The sequence below is a fragment of the Grammomys surdaster genome, unplaced genomic scaffold, assembly GCF_004785775.1.
Source record: "Grammomys surdaster isolate TR1022 unplaced genomic scaffold, NIH_TR_1.0 220, whole genome shotgun sequence".
Lineage (NCBI taxonomy): Eukaryota > Metazoa > Chordata > Mammalia > Rodentia > Muridae > Grammomys > Grammomys surdaster.
In genome coordinates, this window is record NW_021604665.1 from 14,664,127 (window position 1) to 14,683,766 (window position 19,640).

At 39.5% G+C, this 19,640-nt stretch overlaps 1 protein-coding gene across 2 annotated transcripts in view; it reads left to right on the plus strand.

Moving 5' to 3' along the window:
* The first annotated feature begins 3,489 nt into the window (after nt 1-3,489).
* LOC114625643 (contactin-4) overlaps nt 3,490-19,640 on the plus strand; it is a 36,553-nt gene continuing 20,402 nt past the window's right edge. The window contains exons 1-6 of one of the 2 annotated variants that reach the window (XM_028773002.1): nt 3,490-3,648; nt 9,356-9,476; nt 13,641-13,799; nt 16,150-16,299; nt 17,959-18,029; nt 19,077-19,311. In XM_028773002.1, the coding sequence (XP_028628835.1) occupies nt 3,505-3,648; nt 9,356-9,476; nt 13,641-13,799; nt 16,150-16,299; nt 17,959-18,029; nt 19,077-19,311 (880 nt within the window). In that variant the 5' untranslated portion in view covers nt 3,490-3,504. The remainder of the gene's footprint in view (nt 3,649-9,355; nt 9,477-13,640; nt 13,800-16,149; nt 16,300-17,958; nt 18,030-19,076; nt 19,312-19,640) is intronic. The other variant, XM_028773003.1, reaches the window with a different exon arrangement.

Sequence of the window (19,640 nt, forward strand, 5' to 3'; positions counted from 1 at the left end):
TATCTCCAGGGTAGTCTCCCTTTGAGATTTCTTTATTGTTTCTACTTCCATTTTTAGATCTTGGGTGGTTTTGTTTAATTATTTCACCAATTTGGTTGTGTTTTCTTGAAGTTCTTTAAGGGATTTTTCTGTTTCCTCTTTAAGCGCTTCTCCCTGTTTACCTGTGTTCTCCTGTACTTCCTTAACGGAGATACTTGTGTTCTTTTTAAAGTCCTTTATCATCATCATGAGAAGTGATTTTAATTCTGAATCTTGCTTTTTCGGTGTGATGAAGTGTCCAGGGCTTGCTACGGTGGAAGATCTGGGTTCTGATAATGCCAGGTAACTTTGGTTTCTGTTGCTTATGTTCTTGTACTTGCCTTTCGCCATCTTGTTAACGATAGTGCTACCTGCACTTACTGTGTCTGGCTGGAGCCTGTCTTTCCAGTTATCTTGCTTGTGTCAGAACTCCTCAGAGTCCAGATGTCTCTGTGATCCTGTGATCCTGAGCTCCTGGGTGGAAGAACTGCTATGACTCAGGCTGCCTCTAGGATCCTTAAATCCTGCAGCTCTGAGTGAAATAGTTCCTTCTCTGCTTTGAGTACACTGGTTTCTCTAGGATGACTCAGGATATGGTATCTTCACAGGAGTAGACCAGCTATGTGTCTGTTCCAGCCAAAAGGACCAATAATTTTTAAATAGTGTGTATTCGCTGTAAAATGATTCATTTTATTGTGGCATTTTTTTATACATGTGCATCGTGGGCATTGGTAGTATTCAATCCCTATTACCCTCTTATGTCCTTTCCTGCCTTCTTCATGCTTTCCTTCCTTTCTACAACATGTCATGTGTGTGTGTGTGTGTGTGTGTGTGTGTGTCTGTGTCTGTGTCTGTGTGTGTGTAGTATATGTGTATGTATATGTATATATGATGTATGTGTATGTATATGTGTATGTATATGTATAAAGAGGGGTGTTTCTATAGCCCTGCCTGGAATTCACCATGTAGAGCAAGATGGCCTTTAACTCACAGAGATAATCCTGCCTCAGCCTCCTGGGTGCTGAGATTAAAGAAGCACACCACCACCTCCACCCTTCATATGTTATTGTTATTAAATCTAGATTCCATAAACAAGGGAAAATATATGAATAACTGTCTTTCTGAGGCTGGTTTACGTCACTTTACATGCTGGTTTCTGGTTTTATCCATTTTTCTTCAAATAATGTAATTTCATCCTGTTTTCATGGCCAATCAAAACTCCATACCACATTTTCTTTATTCCCTCCCCATTCATCTGCTAATGCATATCTAGGCTGATTTTGTAATCTGGTTGTTGTGGGTAGTGCTACAATAACCATGACTGTGTGGGGGTATATCTGTTGTATAACCAAAACCACTTGTCTCAATAGACAATATCTCTAATTCAGAATATCTTTTCACCCTTCATCAAGTAAGCGCAGAAAATGGCTTGGATATGTGTTATCATGTACACATACATTTGTTAATCTAATTATCTAACGATTAAACTGTTTCTTGTGGTAGTTGAACGTTTTTAAACAAAGCAGTTGGTTTATCTAGAAAACAGTGCAGAAAATAAAATAATTTTCATAAACTCTTAATACCTTAAGGGGTAGCCAAGTCACCCTGTGTTCTGGAGTCCTGGCTTTGTTGCTCTCCATTTTGGAAACAGGAAACAAGCACAGAATGGATGTTGCAGGGTATCTGTTGGTCTTACTTACTATTGTCACTTAATCACAATCAGATTCAAACAGCATCATGGGTTGTAATTTCTTCTGAGAATTCTGTACTCAGAACAATAGTGAGAGTGACTTGTCAAAACAGAAATCATAAATACAGGTCCTTTGTGATCATGATGAATTAAAAATCAAAGAAAGGGAGACAGTTTGTTTTCGAAAGAAGCCATCTGTTTATTTGTATACAGAAGTTGTATTCAAATTTAAGGAAATTAATCAAGTAAAAGCAGCAGAATTTGTAACACAGTAAACAAGAGTGCTGAAGGAGTAAACATTGATAAAAACCAAGGACCTAATGAGGTTTTCAAGTTCCTTAGTTTAATCTTCCCTGGTCCCTGGGAGACCTCTCTGGTGTGTGGACATGCACGACTTACTTTGCATTGATTGTTGCTACTTCAGAGCTCAGAGCATGAATTGGCAACAAGCACTAAATTAATGAATTAGCTGTTGTCAGTACTACAACTCGGCCAGCATGATCCTTTGTGTGAGACACCTCTCTGGTCCTTAGTTAACAGGCATTAGATTTCATTTAAAAAAAAAAAAAATCTGGCCAAGATCCCTAAATGTGCTGAGAATGTGGCTCAGTGCTATAAGGTATGCAAAGTCATGGGTTCAAAGTCAATAGGTTCAAAACACAAAAGGAGAGAAGTTAAACAAAGAAAAAAAATACAATTTCAAACACCTGTAGACTTTGGTGTATGTGAAGACTCTTTGCTGACAAGTCAAATGTCAGTGAATAGAGCCTGGTCATTTGACTCTACTCTCCCAAGTTTGGTGTGTAGGTTTATCATTTGAGGCAACATTTTAGACATCCCTTGCTATTACCTTCCTGTAGCAATACATTAATAAGTTTTCAGTACTGTTTGCATCCTGTGGCAGAAATTTTTAGAATCCTTTCTGCTCATAAATATTTTCAGTTGACTCTGATAGGCTTTACCAGCAGCTGACTGAGACAGATGCAGATACTTACAGCCAAACATTGGACTAAGGTCAGATACCCCTATAGAAGAGTTAAGGGAAGGACTGAAAGAGCTGTAGAGGATTGCAACCCTATAGGAAGAATAACAGTATTAACTAATCCATACCTCTCAGAGCTACCAGAGACTAAGCCACCAACCAAAGAGCATATATGGGCTGGTCCTTGGCCCCCCAGCACATATGTAACAGAGGACTGCCTTGTTTAGCCTCAGTGGGAGAGGCTGTGCCTAATTCTATAGAAGCTAAGTGCCCCAAGGAAGAGGCATGCTCATGGAGGTGAGGTGGGGGTGGGCAGGTAGGGGAGCACCTTCTCAGAAGCAGGGGGTGTAGGATGGGGGGAAAAATTTGAGGAGAAAGGACCGGGAAAGGGGCAATATTTGGAATGTAAATAAATAAAATAATTTAATAAAAAAAGGAAGGAGGGAAGGAAGGAAGGAAGGAAGGAAGGAAGGAAGGAAGGAAGGAAGGAAGGAAGGAATAAAATAATTTAATAAAAAAAGTAAGGAGGGAAGGAGGGAGGGAGGGATGGGGAGGGAGGGGGATGGAGGGAAGGTGGAAGGAAGATCACTAACCCAAATATGTCTCTTCTGTTCTAGGTTCTACACTGCCACATAAACTGTGTTGTTATTTGATTTGTGGAGGGCTAGGGAAGAGTTTGATGGTGCTGGAGATTGAATGTAGGGTTTTACTTATGTATGCAAGAAGGGTGCTTTACTACCGAGCTGCCTCCACAGCCCTAATTGTTTCCTTTCAAATTCCAGATCCAACAAAGGTGATGGTTCCCCCTTCCAGCATGGATGTCACCGTGGGAGAAAGCATTGTTCTTCCATGCCAGGTGACACATGATCACTCCTTGGACATTGTGTTTACTTGGACATTTAATGGACACTTGATAGACTTCGACAAAGATGGAGACCACTTTGAAAGAGTTGGAGGGGTAAGTATTAATGTCATATTATCCATAGGAAACAATATAGCAAGGGTTCTGCAAACTGACCCAAATTAATGTGTTTGGATTTACTTGGGAACAAACGTAAAGTCATTGTTGGAGCATCTTATTTCACGGAACACATGGCTAATTCCTATTCTTTTCTGTGTCACTTATTAAGTAAATGATGTGATATATAGCATGCATAGCAAACCTGATGTCAAGTTAGTTGTTTGCTACTGTGTGTGAAGAAGAAAACTGAGGTTCATAGGAGTTATATAAAATGCCTTTTCTCCAGATCTGCTAAATGAAATGCCTTAGTTTTGAACCTCACAACCCAAGTTCTACTCCCATATCATGTAATATACCACCAAAGAGTTACTGGTGTATCTTAACGATCATTTCCTTGTGTGACTTAGGCTGCTATTGTATTCCTCTGTGCTCCTCTGGGAGACTCAACATCATAAAGTTGGTATTTGCTCCCTTGATTCTGAAAATACACCAAAGTGATTTATCATCTCCATGGAGTCTGAATCCAAATGCTTCAATTTTTGAAATGCCTTACTTTTCAGGACAATATATATTATCATTGAATATGTGCCAAGATAATGTTAAATCTAGAAACAATTTGTGTCGATCACAAACATTTTCCACAATTATTTTTCTGCATTATCGCAGCTCTGCATTCCCATTGGTAATGAATATTCACTCTGATGACCACTTTCTTGGAAGGACAACCAGAAAGTACCAGGGTATAAAACTGAGACTATAATTTGAATAGCTCTTTCCTCCCTTAACTACCATAGAAATATGATTTACTGATTTGCCCATCTCATCCCCTGTGCGCCCCTTTAGGTAGATGTTCTGAAATTAACAATCTATGGGATATATTGGGAATATATTTTCAATATAACTATTGTAATAATTTTGCCCATTACATGCATGCTTAGTTTGGTAGAGTTTGACTTGCACAACACTAAAAGAGATTTGAATGACTATTCTATCAATTCCCCCTAAGGATGATATCTAAGTAATATCACTTTGGATACACAGGAGAGAAGTTAATTCATTACACCAGAGCTGTCTCTGGTTTGGGTGGATTCTCTCTTGGAATATTGGTTGAGTAAAGCTGGATGAGATCACTACTATTAAGTATTCTGGACCTCTTTTATGTGGCCCAGCTTAGTGACTGTCTTAATTTGGCTTTTATTACTGTGAAGAGACACCATGACCAAGGCAACTGTTATAAAGGGCATTGAAGAAAGCATGGCAGCCTACAGGCAGACATGCATGGTTGAGAGTTCTACATCTTGATCTGAAGGCATCAAGAAGTAGACTCTCTTCTGCAGACAGCAAGGAGGAGGCTTTCTTCTACACAGGGCAGAACTTGAGCACTAAGAGCCTCAAAACCCACCTACACTGTGACACATTTCCTCCAAAAAGGCCACACCTATCCTATAAGGTGCCACTTCCCATGGGCCAATAATGTTCAAACCACCATAGTGAGAGAGGTTCTACTTCATTAAAACATTGATGACATCGAATACCTTAAAGTCTAAAAATGCACTTAGCCCCATACTTACCATGAAAAAAATATAGTTAAAACTCTAATGGCTGGATTCTCTGAGAGAAGAGTAATATTAATTGTAATAACAGGGCAGTGTAAGTTGATAAAACCCCTTATCAACTAAACTAAAATAGTTGTTTTTCCCATTAAAACCAACTTCATGGACAAAATCATATAAAAATTAAGATTTATGAGAATTTCATGATCAGTAGTCAATTAGCATGGATTGATGTTGAGGAATTAAAAAAAAAATCCCTGGCCAATCAGACCTAGTAGCCATTATACACCATTTCAGCTGAGCTGCAAAGGAAACATCTTAATGAAGCAAAGAACCGAGGAATACTTATCATATACAGAAGGACTCTCTTTCAATCATCTCTAGTAGGACAAACCTGTAATACCAGCATTCAGGAAGCAGAAGCAGAAGGATCTGAGTTTGTAATAGGCTTGGGTTATGTTGTGGAGTATAGGTCATCCTTCTTTCAGTAGGAAGACCTTGACTCAATGATGATGATGATGATGATGATAGCTTTTATTTTCTTTCCATATAAGAAATACCTCTCTCCTCTCTGCTGCTACAAATGAAGAGAGGGAAGTAGGTTAGTCACCAGAGTCACCCATGGTGATAATTTTAGGATTTCACAGTTGAGGAGGAAACCGTGTACCATTCTGAACTCAGCCCCATTTACACATTTGTGCTTCCCACGTCAGCATAATGAAACAATGCTGGGCAGATTCAGCCGACTGGGTTTTGAGGAAAGCTGTTGTTTTGTTTTTGAAATTGTTATCATTATTCTCTGATGTCCTCCAGTGCTCTTTCAGAAACAGAACAGGGACCCCAGTTGGAAGAGGGGTTAAATACGCTGCTACTCTTTTGTTCTGTTTGGTAGGAAGATAAGTGTAGTCCTCAGGAACAGTTTGATCTCTCTAGAGGAGGGAACAACCTCACTCCGTTAAACTCTTACTTCAATCCTTTAAGTTTTTTTTTCAATTTGATCTTAAAGCTATAAATCTCACCAAAGTTTAAGAATAGCTAAGACACACTCTTCGTCATAGAACCACAAAATTGTCTTAATAGGTTGCTATGTGCTAAAGTAGGCTACAGTAAATTTCTTGGACATTCACCTTTTAGTTAATAGAATGAACAACTGAGATAGGGTAAAAATATTTCCTTAATTCCAATACTGTTTCTACCTTAAAAATCAACATATATTCTGCCTTAAAGTCAATATGGTGAATTTTTTATTAGTCATTTTATTTGTTTACATTTCAAATGTTATCTCCTGTCCTGGTCTCCCCTCCAAGAAATCCCCCATCCCCTCTCCTCCCTTTTGCCTCTAAGAGGGTGCTTACCTATCCATCTACCTGCTCCCACCTCACCCTTTAACATCCCCCTTCTCTGGGGCATGAAGCCTCCAAAGGACCAAGGGCCTCCCCTCCCACTGATGCCAGATGAGGCAATCCTCTGCTACATATGTAGCGGGAGCCATGGACCAGCCCATATATACTCTTTGGTTGGTGGTTTAGTCCCTGGAAGCTCTGAGGTGTCCAGCTAATTGGTGCTATTGTCCTTCCTATAGGATTGCAATCCCTTTCAACTCCTTCAGCCCTTCCCCTAACTCTTCCACTGGGGTCCCCAGGCTCAGTCCAGTGGTTGGCTGTATCTGCATCTGTCTTAGGTCCCAGCAGAGCCTGTCAGAGGATAGCCATACCAAGCCCCTGTCTGGAAGCACATCTTGGGTTTCATCCACAGACACCAATATGGTGATTTTTAATAATGATCTTTAAATGGTGAGGGATGGAGAGATGGTTCAGTAGTTAAGAGCAGTGGCTGCTCTTCCAGAGGACCCAGGTTCAATTTCCAGTACCTACATAGCAGCTTACAACTGTCTGTAACTCCTGTCCCAGGGGATCTGACACTCTTACACGGATATACATGTAGTCAAATCAACAATGTACATAAACAGCAACCAAATCAATATGGCTTCTACCTTGAAATCAATATGGCTTCCATTTTAAAGTATGTATTCCAACTACCTTAAAATCACTCCTCTGCAAACATTTCCTTTATGGGGCCTACTTTTTATTTGAGTCAGTACTTAAAGGCCCATCATGTGAACTATTTTAGGTTCAGAATGCTGATTCCCTTTACCTTAAAGGTACCTAAACATTTATCAATCATCTCCTTACTATATGTTAGCCCCTGGATGCTCACAAAAACCCTATGAATTAGGTTAGTAATTATTTTCCCATTTTTTTATACTGAGATGTGATCAGTATATAGTGGAGTTGGGTGAGAACATAGGGTTATAAATAAAAGAACTTTCAGATTAAAAAAAATATCTGAGCTCTTCTTGAATTAGACTTAAGGCCTTTACATGATTATCTCACAAAGAAAATTGATCATGGCCATCAATAAGACAAGTTTAAATTTACTCTATGCTTCATAGTTTGTGAACAGATTTCACATAGATATCCAGACTCATTTGATTCTCACAACATCGCACAGTAGGGGAAGTATCCTTCTTTGAAAGGTCAATAAACTGAGAGGCAGACAGATTAAGAGACTTAGATGAAATCCCATTGTAGGCATGGGCCCCAAACAATTAAGTCTCCAAGCTGAGGCTCAGCCGCCATACTCCTATCTTTCTTCTTCTGATCCCAGTTGCAACAATTGGCCCTCCTGACTTCTTCTTTGTTCCTAGTAAATATGAATGTGACCTGTTTTACTGAAACAAAAGAAGAAACTAAGGACTTGTTGCTTTCAAATAGAGATAAGTTCTTCCCTGGAGGGAAGTATATAACTACTATCAATAACAAGGAATGAGGCTGGTCTGCTGAACCTGGGGACCTAAATTCAATCCCTGGAACTCATAGAAAACTCAGGCATGGTGGCCCATGCTTGGAATCGCAATCTGAGGAGACAGAAACAGGCACATTCCGTTGGCTGCTCTACCATCCAGCCTCATCTACTTAGCAAGTTTTAGGCCAGTAAGAGACCCTGTGTCAAATGACAATGAGGACAATGCTTAACAAATGACAAGTGAGTACTCTTCTCCACATGCACATACCACATACATGTACCAGCATACACACAAACATGTATAGACCTTACATATATACATATACACAGAAAACAACAGAGATCAGAACTGTCTTTTGCTGCATACATGGCTTCCAGAAAGTTGCCTAGCCATTTTGTGTCAGAGTTTTCTCATCTGAAAATAAGCTAACAAGACTACTTGCCCCACACAGAACATGTTGGAATTGAGTGTGCTAGCATAACTAGAGCACTTGGAACGTCCTTGGTGTATACAAAATCCTACGGAGAGTCACTCTTTGGAGAAATAGCAACTTCAATGTCCGTGTCAACTTCTGGCTCTGTAGTTTGAATTCAGAATGAAGAGAGCATTTCTAGTCTAACCCGTGAAGTGGTCACATCCTTACACTCAAAGCCTCTCAGTATCAAGGCTGTGAAACCAAACTCCAGAGTAGAACAGTCTTGTAGAGACATTACTTTGTATTTATAAAAAGTGTTTTTCTGGTGAGCAGTGTAGAAGTGGATGCCGGGCACATAGGCATCTACACTAGGATGTAATTAGTCCTATTCATCTGCTAATCAAACATGCATTTGGCATTTGGAAAACAAATTAGCACTATTCCACACTAGATGATTCAAGATTTCCTTAGAGAGTCTGGCCTTCATAATCCTTTAATTCAAACCTGAGAGCAATCAAAATGCTGGCTGCAAGACAGGGTTCTGCCGAAAAATGTAGATGCCTCTAAATGGAGGTTCGCCTCCTTTTTCCAAATATAGAATTTCAAAGTCTCAGAATGCTAGTGCAGGCAATAGGCTGAGGAGAACCCATAAGTCTCCATCAAAAGCCACATTGTGTAACTTTGAGTGATGCCAGCAGGGTAGCGGACTGATCCAGACACCTGAGCCCCAGTGGAAGATAAGCTCTCTGACAACATTGGTGTTCTTATCTCTCAGGCTGGCTCACATAGTTCTAATAGCCATGGCATGCATCACTAATGTTCTCATCAGCCGGTGTAAAATAAATCCATTAGTCATAGTGTCCTTCATGTGATAATGATATTTAGGGCTCATTAAAAAGTAATTGTAGCCACTTTCCTCTACTTTATCAGCAGGATTCAGCTGGTGATTTGATGATCCGAAACATCCAACTGAAGCATGCTGGGAAATATGTCTGCATGGTCCAAACAAGTGTGGACAAACTCTCTGCTGCTGCGGACCTGATTGTAAGAGGTATTTGACTTTTATTTTTATTTCTTATTGCTTACTTTTTGCCCTTTCAATATTTATATGGTATGTAGTCTACCACAGCAACGTAAAACCTCAGTGGTTTTGAATTATGTTAAAATATCATAAGCTAACCATAGTGCACAGTGGTTAACAGACTACAGAAATTTTCTGAACATGTATTTTTCATGAAAGAAATGGATAACCAGAAAGTTCACTGAGAAAGTCCAGTTCTCATGCTGAATTGACTGCCCCAGTTATGACTACTGAGTTGACAGGTGTTTTAGAATAACTTTAGATTAACAAAACCAATTAGTTAAAAAAGTAATTCGACTAGCCCTTTTCTGTTTCATCTGGACTGAACCACATTAGTGTTTTAAGCTAGTATTGTAACAGGGGCCTAAGTAAACTCATTTTCCCCTAAAATTATTAAGGTTGTGTTTACTACTCTGGAGGTAGTCGGATCTGAGAAACTGGAGCTGACAAATGAGGTAGACCAAAGGTCTCATGCAATAGCCAACTGTATTTAGTGCATCAGACAACTTATATTCTGAGGGTTAAGAAAGATCACTTAAATAAAGTTCTCATGGGTTCAAATTGTATTCAATCAGAAGGACAAGTCACATATGGCAAAAACATGTTTTCCATAGAAGCATATAAACATTTAATTGAATAACCCCACAAGCAATAATGAGTAATCTGAAGTAAACTCATTCCTATACACTACACCTAGGAGGAGCAGGAAAACACATTCCAAGAACGATTTTGTGTTTTGAAGAATCTGAGGTCACAAGACTCTTTTCTTGTATTTTTGGAGAGTTCTCACAAGCACCCAGCATTCTCTTTAAACAATTCCATTCCTGGTCCATTCTCCAAGAGGACTCCCTTGGTTTTAAAATATGACTTGATGAGGAAACAAACACTTGCTTGGAATGTAATGATTAGGAGAGCACTTCCATACAGAACATCGACCTTGAGGAGACTCTTAGTACTAACTTAAACTGTGTAGCTATGGCTACCCTAAATGAGTCCACCAGCTGGAGAAAATTGCAGGCTTCAAATCAATTTATAAAAGAAGTTTAAGGTTTTTAAGATTTTTTTTTAAAGAGAAGCTTGCTTCAAATTCACAATCCTCTTGCCTTACCCTCTTTGAGTGCTGAAGTTACAGATGTGTGCCACTACACCTAACGAACAGCAAAAAGAAAATTGTTGTTGTGAGTTGTCATCTGCATGCAGTACTCTTGGAGACCAGAAGAGGGTGGGAGATCTCAGTGATTCCCCAGGAGTGACAGATAGTTTGTAAATTAAGATAAGGATGCTGCGATTTGAGCATAGGTCCTTCAGAAGAGCAGCCAGTGTTCTTAACCATTGAACCATTTCTAACTCATCAAAAGACAAAAATCAATGAAAATTAAAAGCTCTGTGAAACTGTACCCAACAGTTTTTTGTTTGTTTGTTTGTTTGTTTGTTTGTTTGTCTTTTAAGTCTTAAACTTGCAATCAGGCTGAAGGTATAACTGCACGCTAAAACATTTTGCCCAGTATGCATTAGAGCCTTGGGCTCCACAGCTAACTCTGCTAAACAAAAAACCAAACAAACAAAAACCAACTTGGAGCATCAAGATAATCTCAGGCCTCAAAACTCATTAATCAGAATTCTTAACTGTTGATGATGGGGATTTTTGGCCGGCCACCTGAGCCTAAAATACAAATCCAGGCTCAGAATTGGAGGCAGGGTGAATCTGAGTGCACAGGGAATGAGCTATTTTGAGAATCAATACAAAGTATTGCTGTATGCCCTGAGCAGATGTGAGGGGTAAATGCATAGGAATTATCAACTTAATTGTCAAGAGAGGTTAAAGAAATACTGCATTCCCATTATGGCTGTTTTAGCTACCTGTTAATTGCCTTAAAAAGAACGTGATTCATAAAGTTAAAGGCCAGATAAAAAAAATCAAATATTATATTTTCAACTTAGGTAGATCTGCCCACAGAATAATTTATAGAAATGTGTTTATTTCCATTTTAAAAACACACCAGAGCTGATCTACTCTCCCCTTAGGGACAAAGGAATTCTGTTGCTGGTAATTTATCCTCTACTTAATTAGGATAATGTTCAGATCAGCAGTTTAAAAACCAATAAATTAGACTAATAAATATTTAAATCAGTAGTACTTGAAGTTCTTAAATGATATTGTATACTTCATTTCCCAGAAAATAGCATTGCATACCAAAAGGAATTTGCAAACGCAGTCTAAAAGAAACTCTAGCCTAATCAGTTAATAAGGCCAATAAATTAATATGACACTTAAAGCCACAATCTTTCATCTTATCTCCTCCTGCTCTGTCCTTGCATCTTTCATCCACATTGCAGTGAGGAGACAGAAATGTATTCCACTGCCCTTAAGAGGTTTTTATATTTAGAATAAGTGTGGGTTTGCATGTTGACTCTGGAACCTTTAATTCCCTGATCCCTGCTTTACTTAATCTGCAACTGTTTCATGGCCATCAGCAAGGCTCCCTTCCCAGAGCAAGAGGCAGACACCAGCATCAAAATAGTTGTCCTTGTGCTTTGACGAAAACATCTTCTGTTTTGTTCAGTGGACATTTTGTTGTTGCTGTTGTCATTGTAGTTGTTGTTGAAAGAGGGGTCCAATTTTCCTACAACAAAGTAAACAGTCCCTAAGAGCACAGCAATGCACTGGTAGGGATGGTGACAGGAAGATAAAGGATTACAGGGTCCCCAAAAGCATCTTCCTCTCTCCAGTGCCAGACCCTTATCACCCCTTCATTTGCTTCCTACACAGTGGTCACAAAGGGACTCAGATAACTCTTATTGATTTAATTCTTTGAGCAGTTTAAAGGGAACACTTTTCTATTTGTGGGAGATTCTAAAGTCTCTTGAACAACATTCATAAAGAAAAAGGGTAGAAATACCAGGAGGAGAAAGCTGGTCAGATACAAAGGACCATAGATTGTCTGTTGGACTTTGCCTGGTTATTAGGAGTAAAGACCAAAGGTCACCTCAGCTCTGTTTAGATGGCATTAGACTGACTTGCTGAAATGTCACCATGGAAAATTAATCAGTTCCAACATACACATTTGCAGGCATTTCATTCAGGAGTGGGGAGAAGATAAATTTAGCCTCACCTGTGAGTCTATAAAAGTGATTTTTAAAAAAGCAGAGAGGATGGAGGGTATTGTATAAAGGTGAAGGAGATTTCCGAACAGAATCTTACCTGGGGAATTTCCATTATCTTTCCCTTACTCTATTAGAGGTGGCCTTTTTATCTCATCCCTGCGATACATCCTAGTAATCTTTTGAGAATATATTTGATTGCTAATTGGGGACCAGAAAAACTTCTTGGGAATCTCTTCTTAATGTCTGCCCAACAAATAAGGGTTTATTTCCGAATATGCTCATCATCACCTTCCATCCCAAGGTGATAAATTGATATCTGAGCTACATTTTTAAAAACACATTTAACCATCTGGCCACAGCTTCTAATATTGACAACTAGAAAAGTTCTGGGTCTTTCCTCTGAAAGACCTGTTGATGTTTCCCTCCTAATTGTTTTTCTATCCCTCTGTGTTTGATCTCCAGGCCACTATTTAAATAGGATTTCTTCCCTTTTCAATTGTTTAAGTACACAGAAGTAGAGAAGTAATAACCATCAGGAGGATAAGTAGAAAAATACAGGTATGACTTATAGAAACTAACATCCCAAGGGATATTAGACTCCATCCAAGTTTTGAAATTACTGCAAAGAGGAGGATGGTCTTGTGACTCTTGAGAAGTGGCCATTTTTACAGTAGTTCTTTTGCTTGAAAGCACATATAGCTTCTGAATCCAGTAGAGATGGCAAATGGTGCCCCAACATTCTCTCCCAACATCAGGACATTCCATTGTAATTCTTTCTTTGCCTATTTGTGTTTCCCACTATATTCTGTGAGCCTCTGCAAGGAAGTAACATGTGTCAGCTCATTGCTATAGTTTCAAAGTTAAACTAGGTTCTTGTTACCCAGTAGATTTTTTAAAATAAATTATGGAAAGGACATGTAGGTAGTTAAACAAATAATTGAGTGACTCAGTACCCCATTTAAGCAAGTAGGTTATATACTTGGACTTTTGAGTATGCTGTCCAATTCTGAATGCCTTGCCTTCTCCCAGGTCCTCCAGGTCCTCCTGAGGATGTGACCATAGATGAAATCACAGACACCACTGCTCAGCTTTCTTGGAGACCTGGACCTGACAACCACAGCCCCATCACCATGTATGTCATCCAAGCTAGGACTCCATTCTCCGTGGGCTGGCAAGCAGTCAGTACAGGTACCATATTGCACGCCGGGTGCTGTTGTCTATCGGAGACTTCTAAAATGAAGTGTGAATGAAATATGGAAGAAGCTAGGCCACCTAGGTCAATACAGTTGCAAATGATACATTTCATTACACTTGCATCTCCCAGACATGAGCCAGCTCTACTGTGATGTCTTTAATGTTTTCCTCCCTCCACACTAACTTACACTAGTGTCTCTGGACCTGATCACCAGCATCTATTGACTGATTGGTGTCCTGTGCTGGGTACTTTTATTTCCTTAACAAACTTCAAACTATTTATAAAAATATATGATTTACCTAAAATGAACTCCATTCCACAGTGATTTGACATTGGAAAGTAGTGGAAAATGCAAGCCTACAATCACAGTCTTTGCAAGGTTCATGGACAGTTGTCCAAAATATAATAGAATATAATATCTGAGGACTGTGTGCAGCCTTTTGTCTTGCTCCTTCCACATGTACTTGTATTAATTTAGAGATGATGAGGCATGAAAATGTTTTAATCAGTTTCACAAACTCTACTCTGTGTTTTCTCCTTTTTAGCTTCTGGGTTAGAATCTGGGTTCTTGGGAGGAACGGTTTAAGAGGGATAAAGATTTGTTTTGGTTCATGGTTTCCAAGATTTTTGTCAAAGAATGGCTGGCTTCAATGCTTGGGGCCTAAAGCCAGCCTGAATATTGTGGTGGTGAGAACATGATATCTCATAGGTGGAAATTTTGTGATATTTGAGAAACATGAGTGTCAGGAAGGAGTCAAAGATAGGATAATCTTCAAAGGATTACCCCAGTGACATATCACCTCCTAAGATTTTGTCACTTCCCAAACTACCACCAGTAGTGTATGTCAAGCTTTTATCATGTGGCCTTTTGAGGGAGTTTCCAAGTTCAAACTATAACACTATTGTAACTATAATTAGTGGCACATGGTTATTGAAATGAAGTAATTCTCATACACTCTTTGTTACACCAGTTCACTCAAATCAGACACTAGTGGCTGATACTATAAGACACAAAGTCTTCAAGGGTCAAAGGTGTTTCAATAGATAATTCTCAGGTCACATGTTCTTCTGCATTTACTATATAATGCTAGGTCTATATATAATCCTTACAGCTATTCTAGCTGTAAAGTAAAATTATTGTATTCACTCTAAAAGTTTGTTATCATTCCTCTTTAACAGATGAGGAAAATGAAGTTAAACAGAGTTCTGCTGGTTAGCATAGAAAAATAATGATCCAGTTTCCTTATCTTTCTTCCTAAAGTACCTCTTTGAATCCACAGAAAGTCTATGTTTACAGACATGAAACCAATTCTAAGACATGATAAACCAAAGGAATTTGTTGGAGGGGGAGGCAGTTAATCAAAATATATATGAGGCCCTTAAAGATTAACGCAAATATTATATTATAAAATTGGATTGATGACATGATTTATATAAGTTGCATAAAATTGTACCAAACATTTGTTTCTCCCTCAAGACATCAAGGCTGCACAGCAGTCCCTTGAGACTAAAGGAGTGTACATCTTGCTTGCAGGAACTTTTGTTTGTCTAATTTCTACCTCAAATGTTATCTTAGTAAAAAAATTAAATATTGGCAGGTTTTTGGATTGGTAAAAGGATTAAGACCTATAAGCAGTGACAATAAAGTTTTACCAAAAGAAATATAGCATTAATATGAGTGAGCAAAGAAAGATAAAAAATATTGCTACTGCCGATCCACTGATAGGAACAACAATGTTATGATTTGAACATAAAATGTCCCCAACAGAGTCATACAATGAAAGCTTTGTCCTAAGCCACTGGCACAATTTTGGAAGGGAATGAAAACTTAGGAAGTGAGTCCAGCTGGAGGTGGTATGCCTTTGGGGTACTCTTTGAAGAGTATCCTATCCTTGACCCCTTCCTGTTTCTCATTTCCAAGATACCATGTTTCTAGATCTGAGATAGCATGTTCCCACTACCATGCCTCATGCATTCTGTCACAAGCATTAAAGCCTGTCAACCTTTGACCAACAACTCAAATTCCATGAGCACAAAGAAATCCTTATCCCTCTTGAGCTTTTTCTCTTTTTTTTTTTTTTTTTGAGTATTTGTCAAAATGACAAAAGGGCCTAACACAGAAACAGAAAAGGGAAAAGAGAGCACAGACTAGAATTTGTGAATTTGATGTAAAAACATGTTCGTATGTCTTCATCACTATACTAGTAGGATAACTATAATGCATTCCCTGGAAGTGGTGGTGGTGGTGATAGTGTTGGTAGATGTTCCGATAATCACCTCTACATTTCGTAGGCCTGAGTGGATTCTCTTAAACCCTCTCACCTGTCTTTTAATATCTTCCAGTTCCAGAACTTGTTGATGGGAAGACATTTACAGCAACTGTGGTGGGTTTGAATCCCTGGGTTGAATATGAATTCCGCACTGTTGCAGCTAATGTGATTGGCATTGGGGAACCCAGCCGACCCTCAGAGAAACGGAGAACAGAAGAGGCTCGTGAGTACCACACAAGATATGCATTGTCTGTTCCGGCAGCTCCCACTCCTTAAGGCAGTGGTTCTCAACCTGGGGGTGCAATGACACTTTCACAGGGATCACCAAAGACTATTGGAAAAGACAGATATTAACAGTATATTTCACAACAGTAGGAAAATTACAGTTATGAAGTAGCAACAAAAAAACCCACAATTTTATAGTTGGGGATCACCGCAACATGAGGAACTGTATTAAATGGTCGTAGCATTAGGAAGGTTAAGAACCACTGTCTTAAGGAGAAATCTTGACTTTCTCCTGCTCATTGCCTTCAATGAGCTCTATATTTACATAGATTTTCCCTTAAAGTATCATAATGATAATACACCAGGCCAGGAGAATCTCAACCTTGTGGGTAGTGAGCTTTAATCAAGTTCTTAATCTTCTTTATTGGAGCCTTGCGGTAGAACCCAAAACTCGATACCTCCAAAGTCAACTCTCTCTTCTTTTGTTCATGTGTCAGAAAAGAAAAACAAAAACAAAAAGAAATCACAGATGGCCAGAGAATATTTCCCCAGAAATCTTCGCTAGAATATTCTTAGGATGCAAACCATTGCCACAAGTGAAGAATGAGAGTAACCTGCACACAGCTTGTTTGATGAACGTATTGTACATCCAGCTGGGGCAGATTACGCTCTTGTCAACCAGGGAATCCTGTTGTAGGGCCTCTGTTCAGCTCCCAGCCATGAAAATAAGATTGATTTGTAAAAGGATAGCAAGATCCTAAGCAGATGAGCAATTTCACCTTATTCTTGGAATTGATGAAAAAAAAAATCCATGTATTGCTGCCTTTAATCAAGGGCATGTACTGACTGGCCAGTTGCAGTCCTCAGCTAGGTATTTAAAGAATCTGCCTGGAGTCCTTCATTAAGATGATAGCATAACTAACCTAGGCTTTCTTCCCACATCTCCAAATCTGAAACTCAAGTCTGCCCTGTCATCCTGAGAAGGAAGTGAGTCTGATTTCCCCTCTTTTACAGAGAACACTGGGGATCAGAGAGGTTAAGCACAGTGAGCCAGGGGTCAACCTAAGTCCACCACTTCCTTCAACAGCCAGCTCAAAGCTCACCTTCTTCTGAGAAGCCATTAGCCCAGCGCTCCTCTGAGCATCCTGCTACTCCAGAACACCACTGCTCTTCTCCATTCTGTCTGCGACATCCCTGGGTGTTGTCCAAGTTTCTCTGTGATATTCTGCATGTGTTCTCACCCTCCCACTAGATTGTAAGCTCCATGGGGGCATAGTTTGTCCTGTCTTTTCCTTGTGTTACCACCACATGGCTAATAAATGTCTAACCAAGCAAGAGAACAGATTCCTCAGTCCTTTCTTCCTCTGTGATCTCGTAGGTCTTTAGGGATGGAGCTAAACAAATGATCAGTGGTACCTGGTAATGTGTATACCCCATTGATCCAGAAACAGGTAATTAAGAGCTATTTCCTTGGGAGATTTTGCTTCTGTAAGCCAGTACAGTGCTCCCCTTGTGGATGTCATTTCTGATATCAAAAAACAAACAGACATATGCCCAAATATTCAGTAACAGTGAAGTATCCCATCTAGGTAAACTTCCTAGCCTCCAATTGCCATTAGCACTTGAAATAACTTGGTTTCTGTTTTATCTCCTACAGTCCCTGAAGTCACCCCGGCTAATGTCAGTGGCGGTGGAGGAAGCAAATCTGAACTGGTTATAACCTGGGAGGTAAATCCATTACAGAACCAAAAGGACATGAATTTGTCTGAGCTGTTTTGTTATTTCCCTCCATATGACAAGAAGCCAGGGACCATCCCCCTCTGTTTCCAAGAAATCTATTAATGGTTATCAGGACGTGAAGGTGCTTGGCCACTTGTTAAAGCAAGTTTTAATTTGACTGCTCACAGAAAAAAAACAATCATAAAAGAAGAGATAACAGACGTTTAAAAAAAATAAAACAGTAAGGAAGTCTGCTTTAGAGAAAACCAGTCTTTCTTTTCTTTCTGAATTGCTGCATGGCCAATTGATTTAAAACATCTGCCAGCTATAGATTGAGTGTCCCAGAACAATTTCCTGGCAGTTGGCTTTGCTTCTGGGCTGTGAGGTATTTCTTTAAACAACCTAGAGGAAGGTTAGTGACCAATTTATTAAAAATTGATTTTGAGAGAGGAGGTAGAAGCTTCAGAAAAGGTTTGAAATGTGTTCCAAAGATTTTAGACAATGTCCCCTGAAGTAAAAAGCCTTTCATTCACTCAGAGCCCCAGCAGGGAAAGGAACGAAATCTCTCCTTCCCTCCTAGCTGAGCTCAGAGTCTCTCCTCAGGGGCAGGATCTTGCCTGAGCAGAGATAACCCTATTTTGTGAATGTATTCATCTATTTGACACTCAAGAAAAATGATTACTGGATGGTGCATGATGGAAGGATTGGGGGCTCATTCATTCATTCATTCATTCATTCATTTGGAAATCAACTGTGAGGTTAAGTGGCCACCATTTGTAGCTGTTTCAGAGTTGAGTCCACCTTACCAGAGCCCAACTCTCCGCAGCTGATCTCCATTGTATTTTCAAGGCTGTTGTTACTCTGGTACTACATGAATATCTGAGGCAGGTAAAAGGGTAGCCCTAAGTTTAAAAGGTGCTTGCAAATAAAACCCAGTTTAAATTGGCAAGGAATAGTCTTTAACATTTGAATCAACAGAGGCAAGAATTGGGAGTACCCTTTAATATTTGAATGAAACTATTGTGCTTTCTGAGTGCAACCTCCGTTCCTCCCCAGACAGTCCCTGAGGAATTACAGAATGGCAGAGGCTTTGGTTACGTGGTAGCCTTTCGGCCACATGGCAAAATGATCTGGATGCTGACAGTGCTGGCTTCAGCTGATGCCTCCAGATACGTGTTCAGGAATGAGAGCGTGCGTCCATTCTCTCCCTTTGAGGTTAAAGTGGGTGTCTTCAATAACAAAGGGGAAGGCCCTTTCAGTCCCACCACATTGGTATATTCTGCTGAAGAAGGTATGGTTCAAGTTACCTTGATATTTCTTCAATTCTAAATGGTGTTGCTTTCAGTATATACGATCAACTTAAGGTGTAACATACATATAAATCAAAAGGATATGAGCATTACAGACAAGTACAATATAAAAACATTGGCTCACAATCTACCATATGTTTTCTGTGTGTGTTTCTCTGTCTTTCTATGTTTCTCTGTGTCTCTCCCCTCTCTCTGTCTCTCTCTGTCTCTCTCTGTCTCTGTGTCTTTGTCTCTGTCTCTCTCTCTCTCTCTCTCTCTCTCTCTCTCTCTCTCTCTCTTGCTTTCTCTCTCTCTTTCTCAAGAACACAAA